Source organism: Anomalospiza imberbis, chromosome 7 (genome assembly GCF_031753505.1).
Source record: "Anomalospiza imberbis isolate Cuckoo-Finch-1a 21T00152 chromosome 7, ASM3175350v1, whole genome shotgun sequence".
In the NCBI taxonomy this organism is placed as follows: domain Eukaryota; kingdom Metazoa; phylum Chordata; class Aves; order Passeriformes; family Viduidae; genus Anomalospiza; species Anomalospiza imberbis.
In genome coordinates this window covers 16,426,644-16,440,868 of record NC_089687.1, presented here as the reverse complement: position 1 = coordinate 16,440,868, position 14,225 = coordinate 16,426,644, and the positions used below count along the sequence as shown (strand labels likewise).

Sequence of the window (14,225 nt, the reverse complement as noted above, 5' to 3'; positions counted from 1 at the left end):
GTTTGTTTGTTTGTTTTGGGTTTTCTTGTTTTCTCCTGTAAAGACATAGGCATTCTAAGTACCTATGTTGCAAGGTTAAAAAGGTAATAAATAACTAGTGATCCCTGTTCAGATGTCCCAGTTTCAAAGTCATTGCTGGAGGAAGCAGAGATAAGTAGAAGTTACCATCTCCAGAACCTCTTACTATTCTCATGAGATGCTGTAGGCAGTAAATCCTTTTCCACCATTCCCTTTGTGCTCACTGGCACATGTGGATGCACTCAATTTAGCCAGAAAAACTGGATTACAATGTGTTGAATGTAAAAGGAGGAAGGTTACTTATGCAAGGTATCTATTTCATGTGGTGAGCAGAACAGAGATGGGGTGGAGATTCATGGATAGACAGGTGTTGACACTTTCTACAGGCATTGCTATTGTTAAAAACATATGGGCATAAGGGAAAAAAAAAATTATCCTTTGATAAGTAATAGAGACTCCTGTTAGAAATACAAGGCTCTTAGTCATGATGTTGGCACCTTGAAAGGCTTTTTGTTTGGAAAGGCAAAGTAGTCTTCTTGGAAGCAAAACGCTGCTGTGCATTACTGTGAGCTCTGTGGTTGGGCCCTCCTGTATCTGAAATTCTGTATTTGGTTATCTTTACAGGCATGGTTAAAATTTTCTCAGCCATTAGCTCTGCTTTGAAGTGAGCTGTAGGTATTCATGGGCACATATAATGCTTGTGACTTGCAATACAGAAAGTGCTAACTGACTATGCTGAGTGATAGTTGCTGTGCAGCTCAAATTAAATGCAGAAGCCTCATTAATAAAGGATAAATCCTATAAGAAGTAGGCTTTGGCACTGTTACAACTTCGATAAGCTTTAATCCAAACCCACTTTTTCAATAAGAGAAAACTGTATTAGAGTTCCATAGGTTATCACATATACCAAATCTCATTTTTTCCTGCATGTTCTTTTTAAAATTTTGGTTGGTAGTGGGCTTACCAGGACTGTACATTTTTTATCTCCTCTTACATTAATGTATAATAGAATTTAAGTACAGGACATGTACATGGACCCAAAACTGAAACTAAGAGGCACCAATGCAAGCTGCAGTTTTTCCTATTCTTGGGCATTCTTTAATTTTTGAGCCAGGATCAGGGTTTGAGTCTGTATTATCAAAGATTATATTTTATAAATGGATAAACAAAAAAGGAGCTGGAATCAGAAGTGTGTGTCTGAAAGCATATGTTACATATATTAAGATATCTTAGAGAACGTCTGCTCTATTAATACACATATTTGCTGATACATGTGTGGTAAGTAGGATGCTGGTAACTTCAGAATTGCTGCTATGTGTTCAGTAAATATGCACTGCATGCTATTAGTTTCAAAGTGAAACTCTACTACTAAGCATTCCCAAACTGGGACAGTCACTACATTTATAATAACACACATTTGGAAAGCTTGATAGGAATGCAGGGTTCACACCTGCTTCTTGATTTATTTAAAAAGAGACACACCATCCCACCACATATTTAATTTTAGTTTCAATAGCTTGCTTTTGCATCAGGTTCACCAATGGGGAATTTCTGCTTCCCATTCTCTGTGTGGAGACTTTAAAGCTTTGCTCTTCCTGAAAATGAATTATTTCTGGTAACACAGATTTGATTTTGCTACATCTACAGACTCCTCTCTTCCTGGATCTGACTTCTGATTTTTCAAATAGCTCCTACCTTGGCAGCCATGTGCAGTTTCCAGCAGGAGAGAACATTTGTTAACTTGCAGGTGTCTGTTTTTGTTCACTGCATTTCCATTCAATTCCCAGCCTGGCATACCTTCAAATCCTGTGTCCCCAGGAGTACACATTCCTACATGATGGGCACACTGGAAGCATATAAAACAGATTGCACATTGCATTTCCCATCTTTATGTAAATTTAGTATTTCTTTCCATGAAGAATGGCTCTTCCAAGTCTAATCAAAATGGATTTTCCTAGGAAAAGTTTTTTTCTTGTGACTTCGCGAATCGCTTTTTTTAAACAGCTGGATCTTGAGGTATACAGCCTGTCCAGGTAAACACTGAATAGAGAGCATGTAGCTATAAACCTGATTTCATTTCACATCGTTTCTATCTGTTTTCCCTTTTTTCTCTTTTCCTCCTTCAGGCCAGCTGGTTCTCGCCATGTACGTGTTTTTACTTTTGGTTTCTGCAACTTCCTGTTGCCACCTGCAAAATTTTCTCAGCAGCACTTGGCAGTGCGCAGTCCCTCCGCTCCTGGCCCATGCCCGGCTCAGAGCATTGCAGTTTTAGCAGCCCCTGCCTCGGGGATGGCCCGTGGCCCCGCGGCCAGAGGGGATCGAGGAGCGCGGCGTGATGTGTATTAATTGTACCATTTCAAATATTTTACTTCCGTGTGCTTGTTAATTTTAGATTGTTCTAGTCACCTTTTGCCTTTTCTTCACTTTTAGCAGTTTAGCAGTTAGGCGTCCCCCTTTCCCCCCAAGTGAGCTTCTAAGTTTTTTTGCGTTTTTTTTTAGTTTTAACTTTTCTGACCGTGCGACAATTCGATCTGCCTTTCCAGTCTTTCTTCGGGTTTTCCACTTTTTTTTTTTTAAATTTTTTTTTTCCCCGTTAACTTTTCCACTTTTTTTCTCTTCCCCCCCCCACCCCGTTTTCCCTTCATCTTCACTCTCACGTTTTCGCTCGCGGCTTCCCAGCCCCGCTCCGGCCGGGCCGGCCCCGCCTCGCCCCAACCTCGGGGGCCGCTTTCCTCCTGGCAACAAGTGACGCGCGCGGGGCGGCCAATGGGCGGCGCCGGCGGAGCGGCGGGCGCGGCGCTGGGGCACGGCGAGCCCGGCAGCGCGGCCGCTCCGCGCAGCCTGCGCGCCGCGGGGGACCATGGCGGCCGCCGGGCGCTGCGTGCGCGCCTGCGGCCTCGCCCTCGCCTGGCTCCTGCTGTGCTGCGCGGCCCGCCGCGACCCCGCAGGTAAGCCGGCCGAAGGGGCAGACGGGGCGCGGGAGCGCTGCGAGCGCGGAGGGTCCCTGAGCGCCCCGACGGGCGCCTGGGCGGGTCAGGGGGCGGTGTGACGGGCCTTCCGCCCCGGCGGTCCTTCGGGCGCTGCGCTCGGTGGCAAAGTCCAACTGCGTGGAAACAGCCTGGGAAACTTAGCAGGAGAAGCGAAGGAGGCAGGAAAAAGCCCGGGACCTCCCTCTCGCGCCGTGCGCTTGGCCTGGGGCGTCGCGAGAGCCGCCGCCGCCCCGCCGGCCGCGGTGCCACGTTCCCGGTGCCCGCGGAGCCGGGGCCGGGCCGCGGCCTTTGGCCTGACAGCTCCGGGGCAGGAGCCGCCCGAGCCCGGGCAGTTGCCGGCAGCGCGCCCCGCCGCCGCTGTACGCGCAGTGAGACGGAGAAGGAGGCTCGCCTTCCCCGACGGGAAGCAGGTGGAAAAGTTTCACGTTGAGCAAATTCTTGTAAACCACAGCCGCTAGCCTAGTCAGAGCTTCCGGCAAACAAGCTGAGCTCTTCGCTAAGTTGCACCTCGCATATTTTTTATATCCTGTGATAGTAACAGGCTCAGGTTGGTAGCTGAAGATACCACTAAAACTTCATGGCCAGAGCATTGAACTGGAGTAATTATTAAGAAATTGCTACCAGAGAGATTTGGTGAGAAAATATCAGCAGTTTTTCCAGGGAAATTTTAAAAAGTGATTTTCCACTTGGCATCAACGTGAGGGTTGTGGAGGAAGAAGTGAAAGAAGATGTGAGAAGAGGCTAAAAAGTTGTTACAAGAAATAAAAAAGAGGAATAAAGCCATGAGGGAAGAAGAAAGAGCAAAATCAGATATAGAGCTGGAAAAACACAGAGTTAAAGGATACCGCAAAAGGAGGTTTGGTTGTTAAAGTGCCTTAGTTAGTAGGATGAAAGGGACAGTTGGTTGAAGTTGGTGTGCTACTTTAAAAAATTCACTGTAGTAGGTGGGTGATTACAGAGTCTTCTTTACAGTGTGATCAGCTAGGTACTGTTTGGCACTTACACAGTGGAAAATTCATGGGTATACTGGGAAGTAGTGGTAAAATTCACTGCATTAACATCATTGAGTATTTTCCTTCCTGTTCAGCCAAACCTATTAGAAAGTCATAACAGAAAAATGCAGTAGGAATGTGATTGACAGTGCATTACTATTAAATGCAAAATACTACTCAGCAGGTTCCTTATTTAAGCAGCAGAATAATTAGCCTTGTGGGTCTGAGCCAGCCACGGTCCATTTCAGCCTGATTAGTGAAAGTTCTACAATGTGGAGCCATCTTTATTGTGGCATAGAAAAAGTTTTAGGGCATTTTTTCCATGGTTTGCTTAAACCTACTCCTGCTTGTAAGAAGTGTCCTTTTATTGACAGAGATGTTAGCTTTTATTAGTAGGGTGATCCATAAACTTTTGAAATGGTATACTGTGCTTTACCAACTTTAATTTTTCTCTTTAATCACAAACTACACCAGAACTGAAAATGAAACTCTGGTCCCTATATGATTTTAAAAATTACACTCCTAATCTGTTGTGTGCTGTCTTTGGTGGGATACTCATTCTAAAACTTTCTCCTCAAAGCAGTGCTAGTTAACTTAGGAGTACTGCAGCTGCACTGACAAACTGGTTCAAATGTAAACCTCACATGCTGTGTGTCACATATGAAAAAAGTACTTAGTAAGTGAATTTTATTATTAATTATATTTTATGTTGTCTGTTGGTGTGTTACTGTGTTTGCAGATAGGCATGAAGACAAGAATCTTTACCCAGTAAGATGGCAAGTTAATCAGGGGCTGATGCAATCAGTACATGTTAAATGTAGAGGAAGAATTCTTATCACTAGAATTGGACCTAGAAATCTCATTTTGTCTCTCCTGGTTTTATAAAGTCTTGGAAAGAGCTCTTTTTTCACAGAAGTTAAGACTCACTAAAGAGCAGGAAAATGCACTGAATGTGGCCTCTACAAAAGAGGTGGTTTTACATATGAACTGCAGTTGTGGTACTTCTCTGAAAGTATTTCTCAGAATGTGATTGCCCTTTTAAAAATGAGCTTCCTGTGAAAATGATACCAAATCATAGCCATATGTTTGTTCTTATACAGGCAATGATGCTTTTACCATTCGCCATGACAAACAGAACAAGTGCATACAAGTTAAAAACTCGCTGATAGTCATAGATGACTGCAGGGGCACGAGTGAAGCTTTATGGAAATGGGTATCCCAGAATCGCCTCTTTCACTTGGGGTCCAAGCAGTGCCTGGGACTTGATATATTCACCAAATCAGTGTCTCGCCTGAAAATGGTTGATTGTAACTCAGAGTTAAGGCTGTGGTGGCGATGTGCTGATGCTTCCATCGTTGGTGCATCTCAGTACAAAGTAACTATCAAGAATAACTATGTGACTGCAAGCATAAATGCAACAGACCAGTGGAAAAGCAACAATTCCTCCAGTGATATCTGTGGGTATCCCTACCACGGTAAGTTTGCACTTTGAAGATTTTTTTGTTTTTTAAGGGCTTTTTGAATATATCTTTGCCAATAAGTTCTTAAAATTAGTTATGTGAAAAGATTGATCAGTAAAGCAATAGAATGTTGTGCTGTAGAGATAAACTTTAAAGATTTTTAATAAAAAATAACAGCAACTGCAGAAGTTGTGTTACTGAGTGGCTTTCTTAGCAGATTTAATTCCCCACTCCCCCGCCCCATATTTAATTATGAAATACCAACCATCTTCTATCAGAACTGACACAGCCCTCCTCACCATAACGAGCAATTTTCTGTTAGCAAGGTTTGAGGATGTTTTCTTTGCTGGTTGGCTATACAGTCAAATTCAGAGCGTGCTGCTAGCTCACAGCCTGCTGGACTGTGAGCTTTGGTAAGGCAGTGTGTGCACTGGCCATGGAAGCCAGTCTTGTCTGAAATCTCATGCTTGCTGGAAGAAGTGGTGAAAATGTGCTTTACCTTTCCTTCTTCTGTGTGTGTTGATTGTTAAGAGTCCTTGTTCTGTAGGACTCAGCAAAGCACCTGGATTTCAATAGGACGATTAATTATCCGTAACTTACAAGGATAGGGGAGACAAGTTTCTGCTGTTTCTCAGAAGAAAAAGTACAGAAAAATATTTCTCAATGTATTTTTTTTCAGCTCTGACATTGTTGTGTACTATCTGTAACAAGAAGACCACAGGTGTGATTTATGTGCATTTAGGTTAACTGTCTCTGTACAAGCAGTAACACTGCTGTACTTTCCATGTCTAAGCAAGGGGGATGTATTTACTCATTTTACTTTTTTTTTTTCTTCTTTTTTTTTTTTCTCTGCAGAAGTTTATACCAAAGATGGCAACTCTTATGGCAAACCCTGTGAGTTCCCCTTTCTGTATAACAAGGTGTGGCATCATGACTGCATTCAGGATGAAACTCACACGGGTGGGAAATGGTGCGCCACTTCTGAAGATTATTCTCGCGATGGAAAATGGGGAATCTGCTTACAGCCAGGCACGTTGGGTTTCTAAAAAGACATCCTAAAAGCATTCTGTCACTTCTCTGATGTACAGCTCCATCTTTGTGTGCCTGTTAAGCTGTGTAAAAGCTTTTCTGATGCAGCATTAGCTTAAACTGCAAGTATTAGTGATGACCAATATAAAAATCAATAGACCCTCAGTATTATATTCAAAACTTTTTCTTTTGAAACTTTCATAATGTTTCTGTATAGTTTTAGTTAAAAGTACCTTCTGCTTCTTTTAAACAGAGGATGGTTGTCATGATATCTGGGAACATGATCCAGGGTCTGAAAATTGCTACCAGTTTAATACACAGTCTGCTCTTTCTTGGAAGGAAGCTTATATTTCATGTCAAAGACAAGGAGGAGATTTGCTTAGCATCCAAAATGCATCTGAATTAAGTTACATACAAGGTACGTGTAATTATTGGCATATGAATACTGGGAAGTTTTTATAAACTGGAGGCAGCACTTTAGTTTCTGTCCTAAATCTCTGGGTTAAAAGTTGATTGTACTTTAAATATTTTGGCTTTCACTTGTGTAGCAAAACTAAGGTGCTAATCTCATTTTAGGGAGTTATTTAAATTTATCTGTATGATTTCATTATAACAGTTCGATATTGTTGATATTGTTAGTGGGGAATATCCCCAAAATCTTATATACAGGCCAGAGTGGCAGTTGGTGTTTTAGCAACATGTTACTCTCTTACTATGAAATTGTCCTCCCTGATGTTCAGTCTTGACCTGGAGAAATTATCCAAGTGCCTTTGGGACTATGAAACCAAAGGAGAAACATCTGCAAACACTGGGAGGGAAGGCTTGTGTGGATTTATTTCTCCTCAGTTCAAGAAAGTTTGCATGTCCAATTATAGTTGCAATCTTTCTTTCCTGAAATGCATGCCATTTCAGAATGCATTTTCAACTTAAGAGAGACCAATAAAGGGTGAGCATTTTATACTAATTGTTTTCTTTAAAATAAATATCTCTAGGCAAGGATGACATTGCTGAGATCTTCTGGATTGGCTTAAATCAACTAGATGTTTCTGGTGGGTGGCAGTGGTCAGATCACAAACCTTTGAATTTTCTCAACTGGCATCCAGGTACAGTTTTTTCTGGTGATATTGACAACATTCTCAACAGTAACTAGTATTACTTTTTTTCCATCTTATTCCACTTTCAGAGACATCTTTTCCTCCTAAGCAGCAAATCTCTCTATTCTCATTTTATGTTTACAGCTGATTAGGTTAATAAATCTCTAAAAAGGTAAAACTTAAACAGTATTTTTGAAGTCCATTTTAGTAAAGTATCCACAGCTTTCCTAGCTGCTAAATTTCTCCTCCCACTGACAGAATGACACTGATTTCCCTCACATATTCTGATTGTGTTTGCGCAAGGACTGATGTTACTTAGAAGCTTGGGTTTTTAAACTTCAAGGTTGCCTAAATTTGTTTCAAGGTGAAGATGAAAGAAGTATAAAACCCTTGAAAAACCTTTTTTAATTACTCCAAAGATGCTGGTAAGATGAGTGAGATTATTTGGAATTTGCAGGATGAATTTGTGATGTTCTCACAAATATTTTATGAATCTATATGTATATGAGAATCCCAGAGTAATAGTCATCAGGAATATTGAAGCTAATGTTCTGTCATTCAAGCTAAATTTGAGCTTTTTAAAGTGGAATTCTCTTTTTTCTTTTAGCTTCTAGAATAGTGCTGCAACTGGGATTCTGTGCAAAGTTGAGAAGTAGTTTCTGTTACTTCTTTGATAAGTTTGCTAAGAGATTTCAATGGGATTTTTAATCTTGTGGAAAGGTTAAGAACTTTGCTGCTTGTACTATTGACTGCACCTTCTTCTAGAACTGTGACCACTCTGTAGGACTGTAATGCAGAGCTAGAGACCAGACTGTCCTGAAATACAGTAGCATAATTTAGTCTGCAGTCATGGCAGACATACTCATGTCTACCCCGCTTGTAACTTACTGGTGCCTTACAAGAATTTTGATACCTGCAAGTTGAGCCCATTACTTTTCCTTTCACTTTACCCATCTGAAAAGACCCTGTCCTTGTCCTGCTGTTCTCTTTCAAGGAGAACAGAGATTTTTTCTGTGAGCCTTTTTTCTATGAGCCTGAACTAAGCCAGTACAAGGGGAGCTGAGGTGCTCTGTGTAGGTCACAGCCTGGATTTGCACTGAGGCTCAAAGAAAAAAAAATATCAAAAAGTTCCATTGGAAAGGCGCTCCAAGGGAAGTTGAAGACAGCAAAAAAGAGTTACTCTCTGTGCTGTTTCAAATCTGGGGCCTTGTCTAAGGTTTCTGTTATGGTAAAGGTTATGGTTAGCATTGAAGAACTGTGTTTGGAGTGAGGGTGGAATGGGACTGCCAAAGGAAACTGAGGGCTGCGAAAATGGCTCTCCCCTGAGATATTTTTAGTCTGGGAAAGTGCTCAGCCAGGGTTTCTTTTATTGTAAATAGAACATTCCTCCTGGTTCTATGATTAAACATTGGAAAAGAAGTCAAGATTCCTTGATTCTGAAACTTTCTCTGAGAAAAAAACATTCTGTGGGACCTGTGCTAGGACAGCTGCCCTCAGTTGATGCAAATTATGTTTGTCAAATACAAGGTGCCGTACTATCCGAAGAGTGTTGTTCTTGTATTGAAAACCAGTAGTCACTGCCTTAGTGTGTGATAACCTGTGCTGTTACGTTTTTATTTGTTCCTGTCTATAGATATGCAGAGTTTATCTCTGCTGGATGGGAAGAGTTGTGTGGTGGTGAATGCTACTTCAGGTCAGTGGCAGAGTTACCACTGTGGGACTGAGCTTCCATATGCATGCAAGAAGTCACTCAATGAAGTTTCAAGCGGTCCAGGTAGGACAGTTTGCATTTTTGCGCTTTGTTTGTTAATACAAGTATAACGTTCTCTTACGGAGTCATTCTTTTCCCTCCCAAGCCTTTTCAGGCATCTCTGCCAAAACATTTTCACAACAGCTTTGGTTTTTTAGCAGAGCAGAAGCAAACTCTGTTTCTTCAGTGTCAAGATGATGCATCACAAACAGTTTTCATTTTTTGCAGCTTTCTCATTCACACATAAAGCATTTTGCAGCAGTCCTGCCCTTTTCATCGCATTTTCCTCCGTGGCTTGTGCCTTCTTTCATGTATTACTGGCAGTCTGGAACTGGCAGTTGCACTCCAAACCTTTCCACCTTTGCTTTAAGCCTGTTTCTCTCACTCTTGATGTGTGTTGACATAAAATGGGACTTACCTGGGTCTTGGATCAAGCCCTGTTGAATTCAAATAGAACTAGTCAGGTAATCTTACTGTCCTCTGAAACCAGGCCAAGGACTGAAAATCAGAGTGCAAGAGTTGGTAGTTTGCTCAGTGTGTAATCTTTACTGGACCCGTAACAGCTCTTACAAGATAATAATTCCTTTATCCCTACCTAAACACACGCAGAGGCCTTGATTGTTTACAGTGACAATGGCCATGTTTTTGGCCATTTTTCTACACCTGAATGTCCCACCCTTCCCATGCCCATGACCTCTTCTTCTATGTATGCTTTGGCCTTACCCACTTCCCAGGGCTCTCGTGCAAAAACTTTTAGTAAAACGTAATTGTCCTTGAATTACAGGGAGGTCTAGAGGAGAAAGAGTGTGGAATGTCTCTGGCTAAGGCATGTTCTCTCCAGCTTCCCCTGGAGAGGTGTGTGCATTTGAAGAAGAAATAGTAATCAGTTTAAATTTAACTGAACTGGTTCATATTTCCCAGTGATACTCTGAAAGCTAGTTGTCAGTTAACAATTTTTGTCTGTTCTCTGGCTCCTCAGTGGGGTATGTAGAGTTATTACCAGTGTTTATATAGTGTTTTATTCATTTAAAAAACAAAATTCCTGTAGCTGGAGTATTTTATAGTGTGTTTTGAACTAGAAAGGCTATTATTATATACCTTTTTAGCATCCATTAAAACTCGTTAGAATTCTTGAATATCTTGAGAAGAAAAAAATATTTAAAACTAGGCATTTGTTGAGTTGCGTGTTTCTTTCCTGCAATGAATCAATTTGATTTGTCTTCAGTTGCTTTTGAAATCTTGCTTACAATTACTTTTGAATCTTTCACTAAGACCAGCTTAATGTAATGTAGTCCTGCCTTTTGCTTTCACTCCCACTAACTTCTTTCTCCTTCTGCCTGCTTCATGGCCCCAAAATATTATGAGTTCTCCTAATGCTGCATTGAAGTCTATTTGTTTGACGAAGCTGTGACCCTTTCTTACATGAGCCCTGAAGGGATGTGAACATGTTCTGCCTTCTGGCTATTTTCAAGGTGCTGCTGACTTTAAAGCCAACCCCTTGCACTATTCATTTCTCTTCATTATTCATTATCAACTTTTATTAGAGTTTTGGAGACACGTGGATACTCGCTGTGATCTGGGCTGGCTCCCCCACGATGGCTTTTGCTACATGCTGATAAACACCCAGGCACCTTGGAGTTCAGCAGATGAGTTGTGCAAAGCAAATAAGAGTGACCTCATCAGCCTTCACTCATTAGCAGATGTTGAACTGGTTGTTACAAAGCTTCATAATGGTGAGTTGGGGTAGTTGTAAAGGTCAAGCACCAAGTGCTGCACACTATAAATTACAAACTGCTTTCCATGTTCTTAGCATACAGTTGTCATAACCTCTAGCTTTTAAGTGTGGGTGCTGAGCTTGTACTCAGGCTAGTGTTGAACGTTGTTGTGCACATCTAAGCCTCCTGTGTTAGGACTTGTTCTGCTTCAGTCTATTTATTTATTTCCTGGGCTAACCTACTTCTAGTTTTGTAATACTTTATGCTTAATTTGCTTGTTCAAAGAGAACAGTAGATAGCTGGGTCAATTTTTTTTTTTTACTGCTGAGTCACTGAACTAATAGTATTGGTAGTGTTTGATGTTATGTCTTTTCATACACTCTAAATTTGGTTGAGGGTTTTTTTGCTTATGTATTCGTTATTTCTGTTTGTTTGTGGTTGGGTTTTTTTCCTGTTTCTTCCTTCTCTGTTAAGCTTTCTCATAGTCATGTGAGTATAAGTTAAGAAACAAGATAACAAACATATGGTCTTTTCTCACTGTAAGAAAAATAATATCACTATACTGCTGCACAGTATTTTTCACTTCTGTGCAGTATGATAAAAAATTTAATTTTGCTGATAACACATTGCTTTCCTGTTAGTTTGAATATTATCTTGAAATGAAAACGTTGTCCTAATTTTAAATTACAGATGCTGAAGAGGAAATGTGGATGGGTCTCAAGAGTGACGATGTGCCAACCTTGTTCAAATGGTCAGATCATTCGCCTGTGGTTTTCACCTACTGGGATCAGAATGAACCAAAAGTTCCCTTTAACAGCACTCCTAACTGCGTGTCATATTCAGGCAAGGTAGGAATACAGTGTGGAGTTTGGTTGTTGGTTTGTATTTTTTCATTATATTAGAGGCAGCATTGGTGTGTGTGAAAGTCAAGGAGGGGGACAAAGCAGATAGCTGATCTTATTTCTGGAATAATCTTTAAAGTACATTTTTCTACAAGCAAATTTCTTAAAATTATTTAGCTAGAACTTCATAGCTGTGTACTGCAAAGAATGGAAGAAATTACTCCCAGCTCTGAGACTACCACATTGTTGGCCAGACAGTTGGCCTTGTCACTCTGTATTTGGGGTTACTGCCTGTCTCTGGCAGAAAGGTAGGAAGGAAGGGATATCTGGGTTCAGTCATCTCCCAGAACAATTTGGGTCACCCAGTCTGAGGATGGAATGTTCTAAAAAGGCTGTTGGTGAAGGAAGGAGGTCACTAAGAGTGGGAAACAGGCTGTGTGCAGCATCCTGCAGATTCAATAGAAAAGTGGAGCATACATTTGCCTGCTGTGTCAGCAGCCTGGCACTGGAGCATGTGCTCAGCTCCTCTGAGCTGTCTCTGTGCTACTTCCACATTAAGCTGAGCACACCTCCTGCACCTATTCCCTTCCTGATCTAAGAGAGTTGGCATCACCCTGGCCTTTTCTTTCCTTTCTGGATGTGATCCAGAATCCTCCCATCCCCATGTGTGTCAGCTTTCTCTCTCCCTTCCAAACATGTACCTGTGCATATAATCCAGGGCATCCCACCCAGTATCTATACTAGAGGCATTTTGGCTTTCTCAGCAATGGAAACAGCCCCTGCAAACACAGAAATTCAGAGATGGTTAGAATTTTAAAACTTCTTTTTCTTTTCATTCTTACAGCTGGGACAATGGAGGGTCAAATCCTGTGAAGAAAAATTTAAATATGTTTGCAAGAAAAAGGGAGAGATTTTGAATGAAACAAAATCAGATGAAAGTTGTTCATTGGAAGAGGTAATAGGAAGCCTCTATTTCTTTTATTGTCATGTGGCTCAGAAACCTGCTTGAAATAACTTACTTCCTCTACTTCCATTTCTTTCTTGTCCATTCAGTAAAGTCTGTGAAACATTTTATCTGAAAAAGGACATTTATATAGCATAAACCATATTTCCCATTCTCCTAAGCAGGCTCAGGATGTATTATTTGTCTGTCTATTGGTGAAAGTATTATGAGCCTGGACCCAGGAGGGGTTGTGTTTTATTTGTTTATTTAAAAGAAATTGATTTTATTAGAAATGTTATTGATAAAACCATTTGTTCTGTTGTTTTGCTCAAAATATGTTTTAAAATTTAGGGTAAGCACTTTGCAACATAAAGATATGCAGAGATTGTTAACTGGGATTAGGTTTCTTGCACTTCACTGGCTCTCATTTTTGTTCTATGACTTGAAAATAGGTGGGGGCTTTTTGGTTTTTTGTTTCGTTTTTTTTTTTTACAGTATGACATCTTACAGCTTAAAACTTTTGTTTTTTGAGCTAGCCTGGGATAGTATTGCTAGCTACTTCAGAGTTACTTGGTTCAGTTTTGTGTGGTATTGCTTGCAACAGGAAAGTTGTTTACCCCTTATCTTTCTTTCTACGTGACATTTTTACTCTGTCTTTTCAGAGACTACCAGCATTTAGAGTTACATCTTTCTGTGCTGATCAGACACCAGTGGCACTGCTAGGCTAGAAAAGAGTTAATACATTAATGTTTATTGAAATTTCAGTGTAAATATGGGGAGAAATATTTGAATAATAGAGAAATTTTGTAAGTTCACACATTTTCAGTATCGTGTATTTTTCTCAGATGTAACGAAACACTGGTGTATGCCTTCCTAGTATTCTTGTGTTTGAATCCTGGCGTTGGTGGAGCAGCATGAAAACTCCTATTGTTTTGAATAGGACTGGGCTGTTGCCCTTGTGTTTCTCTCTGTAAATGCAATAGTGGTCAGAAGACTCTGCCCAGGCAAGCTAAAACAGTGGTGTATTTTATTCCTGTGGCTGCATTATTTTTTACAACTGTGACTCTGAGAGTTGATGATAGTGGACCTTGTGTGTGACACAGTGCATTTCTTTCTTGTATATGCTGTGCCAGCTTGTGGGCACCAGCCAGTGTTGGCAATGATTTATTTTCTCCTGTAGGTAATGCCTAAATTAAGTTGTTTTGTATAAATGTGGCTTTTATTTGCTAACCAGGGATGGGAGAGACATGGAAACTACTGTTACAGGATTGATAAAATGGAAGTTTCATTTGGAGCCCAGTGCAATCTTACAGTGAAGAACAGGTAAAGCACATTTTTAATTTGTGAGCAGGTTTAACATCACAATCCTGGAGATAAAATCAGAGATTGAAA

General features: G+C 40.8%; 1 protein-coding gene across 1 annotated transcript in view; it reads left to right on the top strand.

Moving 5' to 3' along the window:
• The first annotated feature begins 2,820 nt into the window (after nt 1-2,820).
• The window catches only part of LY75 (lymphocyte antigen 75), a 43,791-nt gene continuing 32,386 nt past the window's right edge, over nt 2,821-14,225 (top strand). Inside the window, exons 1-10 of the mRNA XM_068195641.1 lie at nt 2,821-2,966; nt 5,101-5,475; nt 6,316-6,489; nt 6,743-6,907; nt 7,482-7,592; nt 9,217-9,357; nt 10,878-11,066; nt 11,739-11,896; nt 12,735-12,845; nt 14,068-14,156. Coding sequence (XP_068051742.1) covers nt 2,879-2,966; nt 5,101-5,475; nt 6,316-6,489; nt 6,743-6,907; nt 7,482-7,592; nt 9,217-9,357; nt 10,878-11,066; nt 11,739-11,896; nt 12,735-12,845; nt 14,068-14,156 — 1,601 coding nt within the window. The 5' untranslated portion in view covers nt 2,821-2,878. The remainder of the gene's footprint in view (nt 2,967-5,100; nt 5,476-6,315; nt 6,490-6,742; nt 6,908-7,481; nt 7,593-9,216; nt 9,358-10,877; nt 11,067-11,738; nt 11,897-12,734; nt 12,846-14,067; nt 14,157-14,225) is intronic.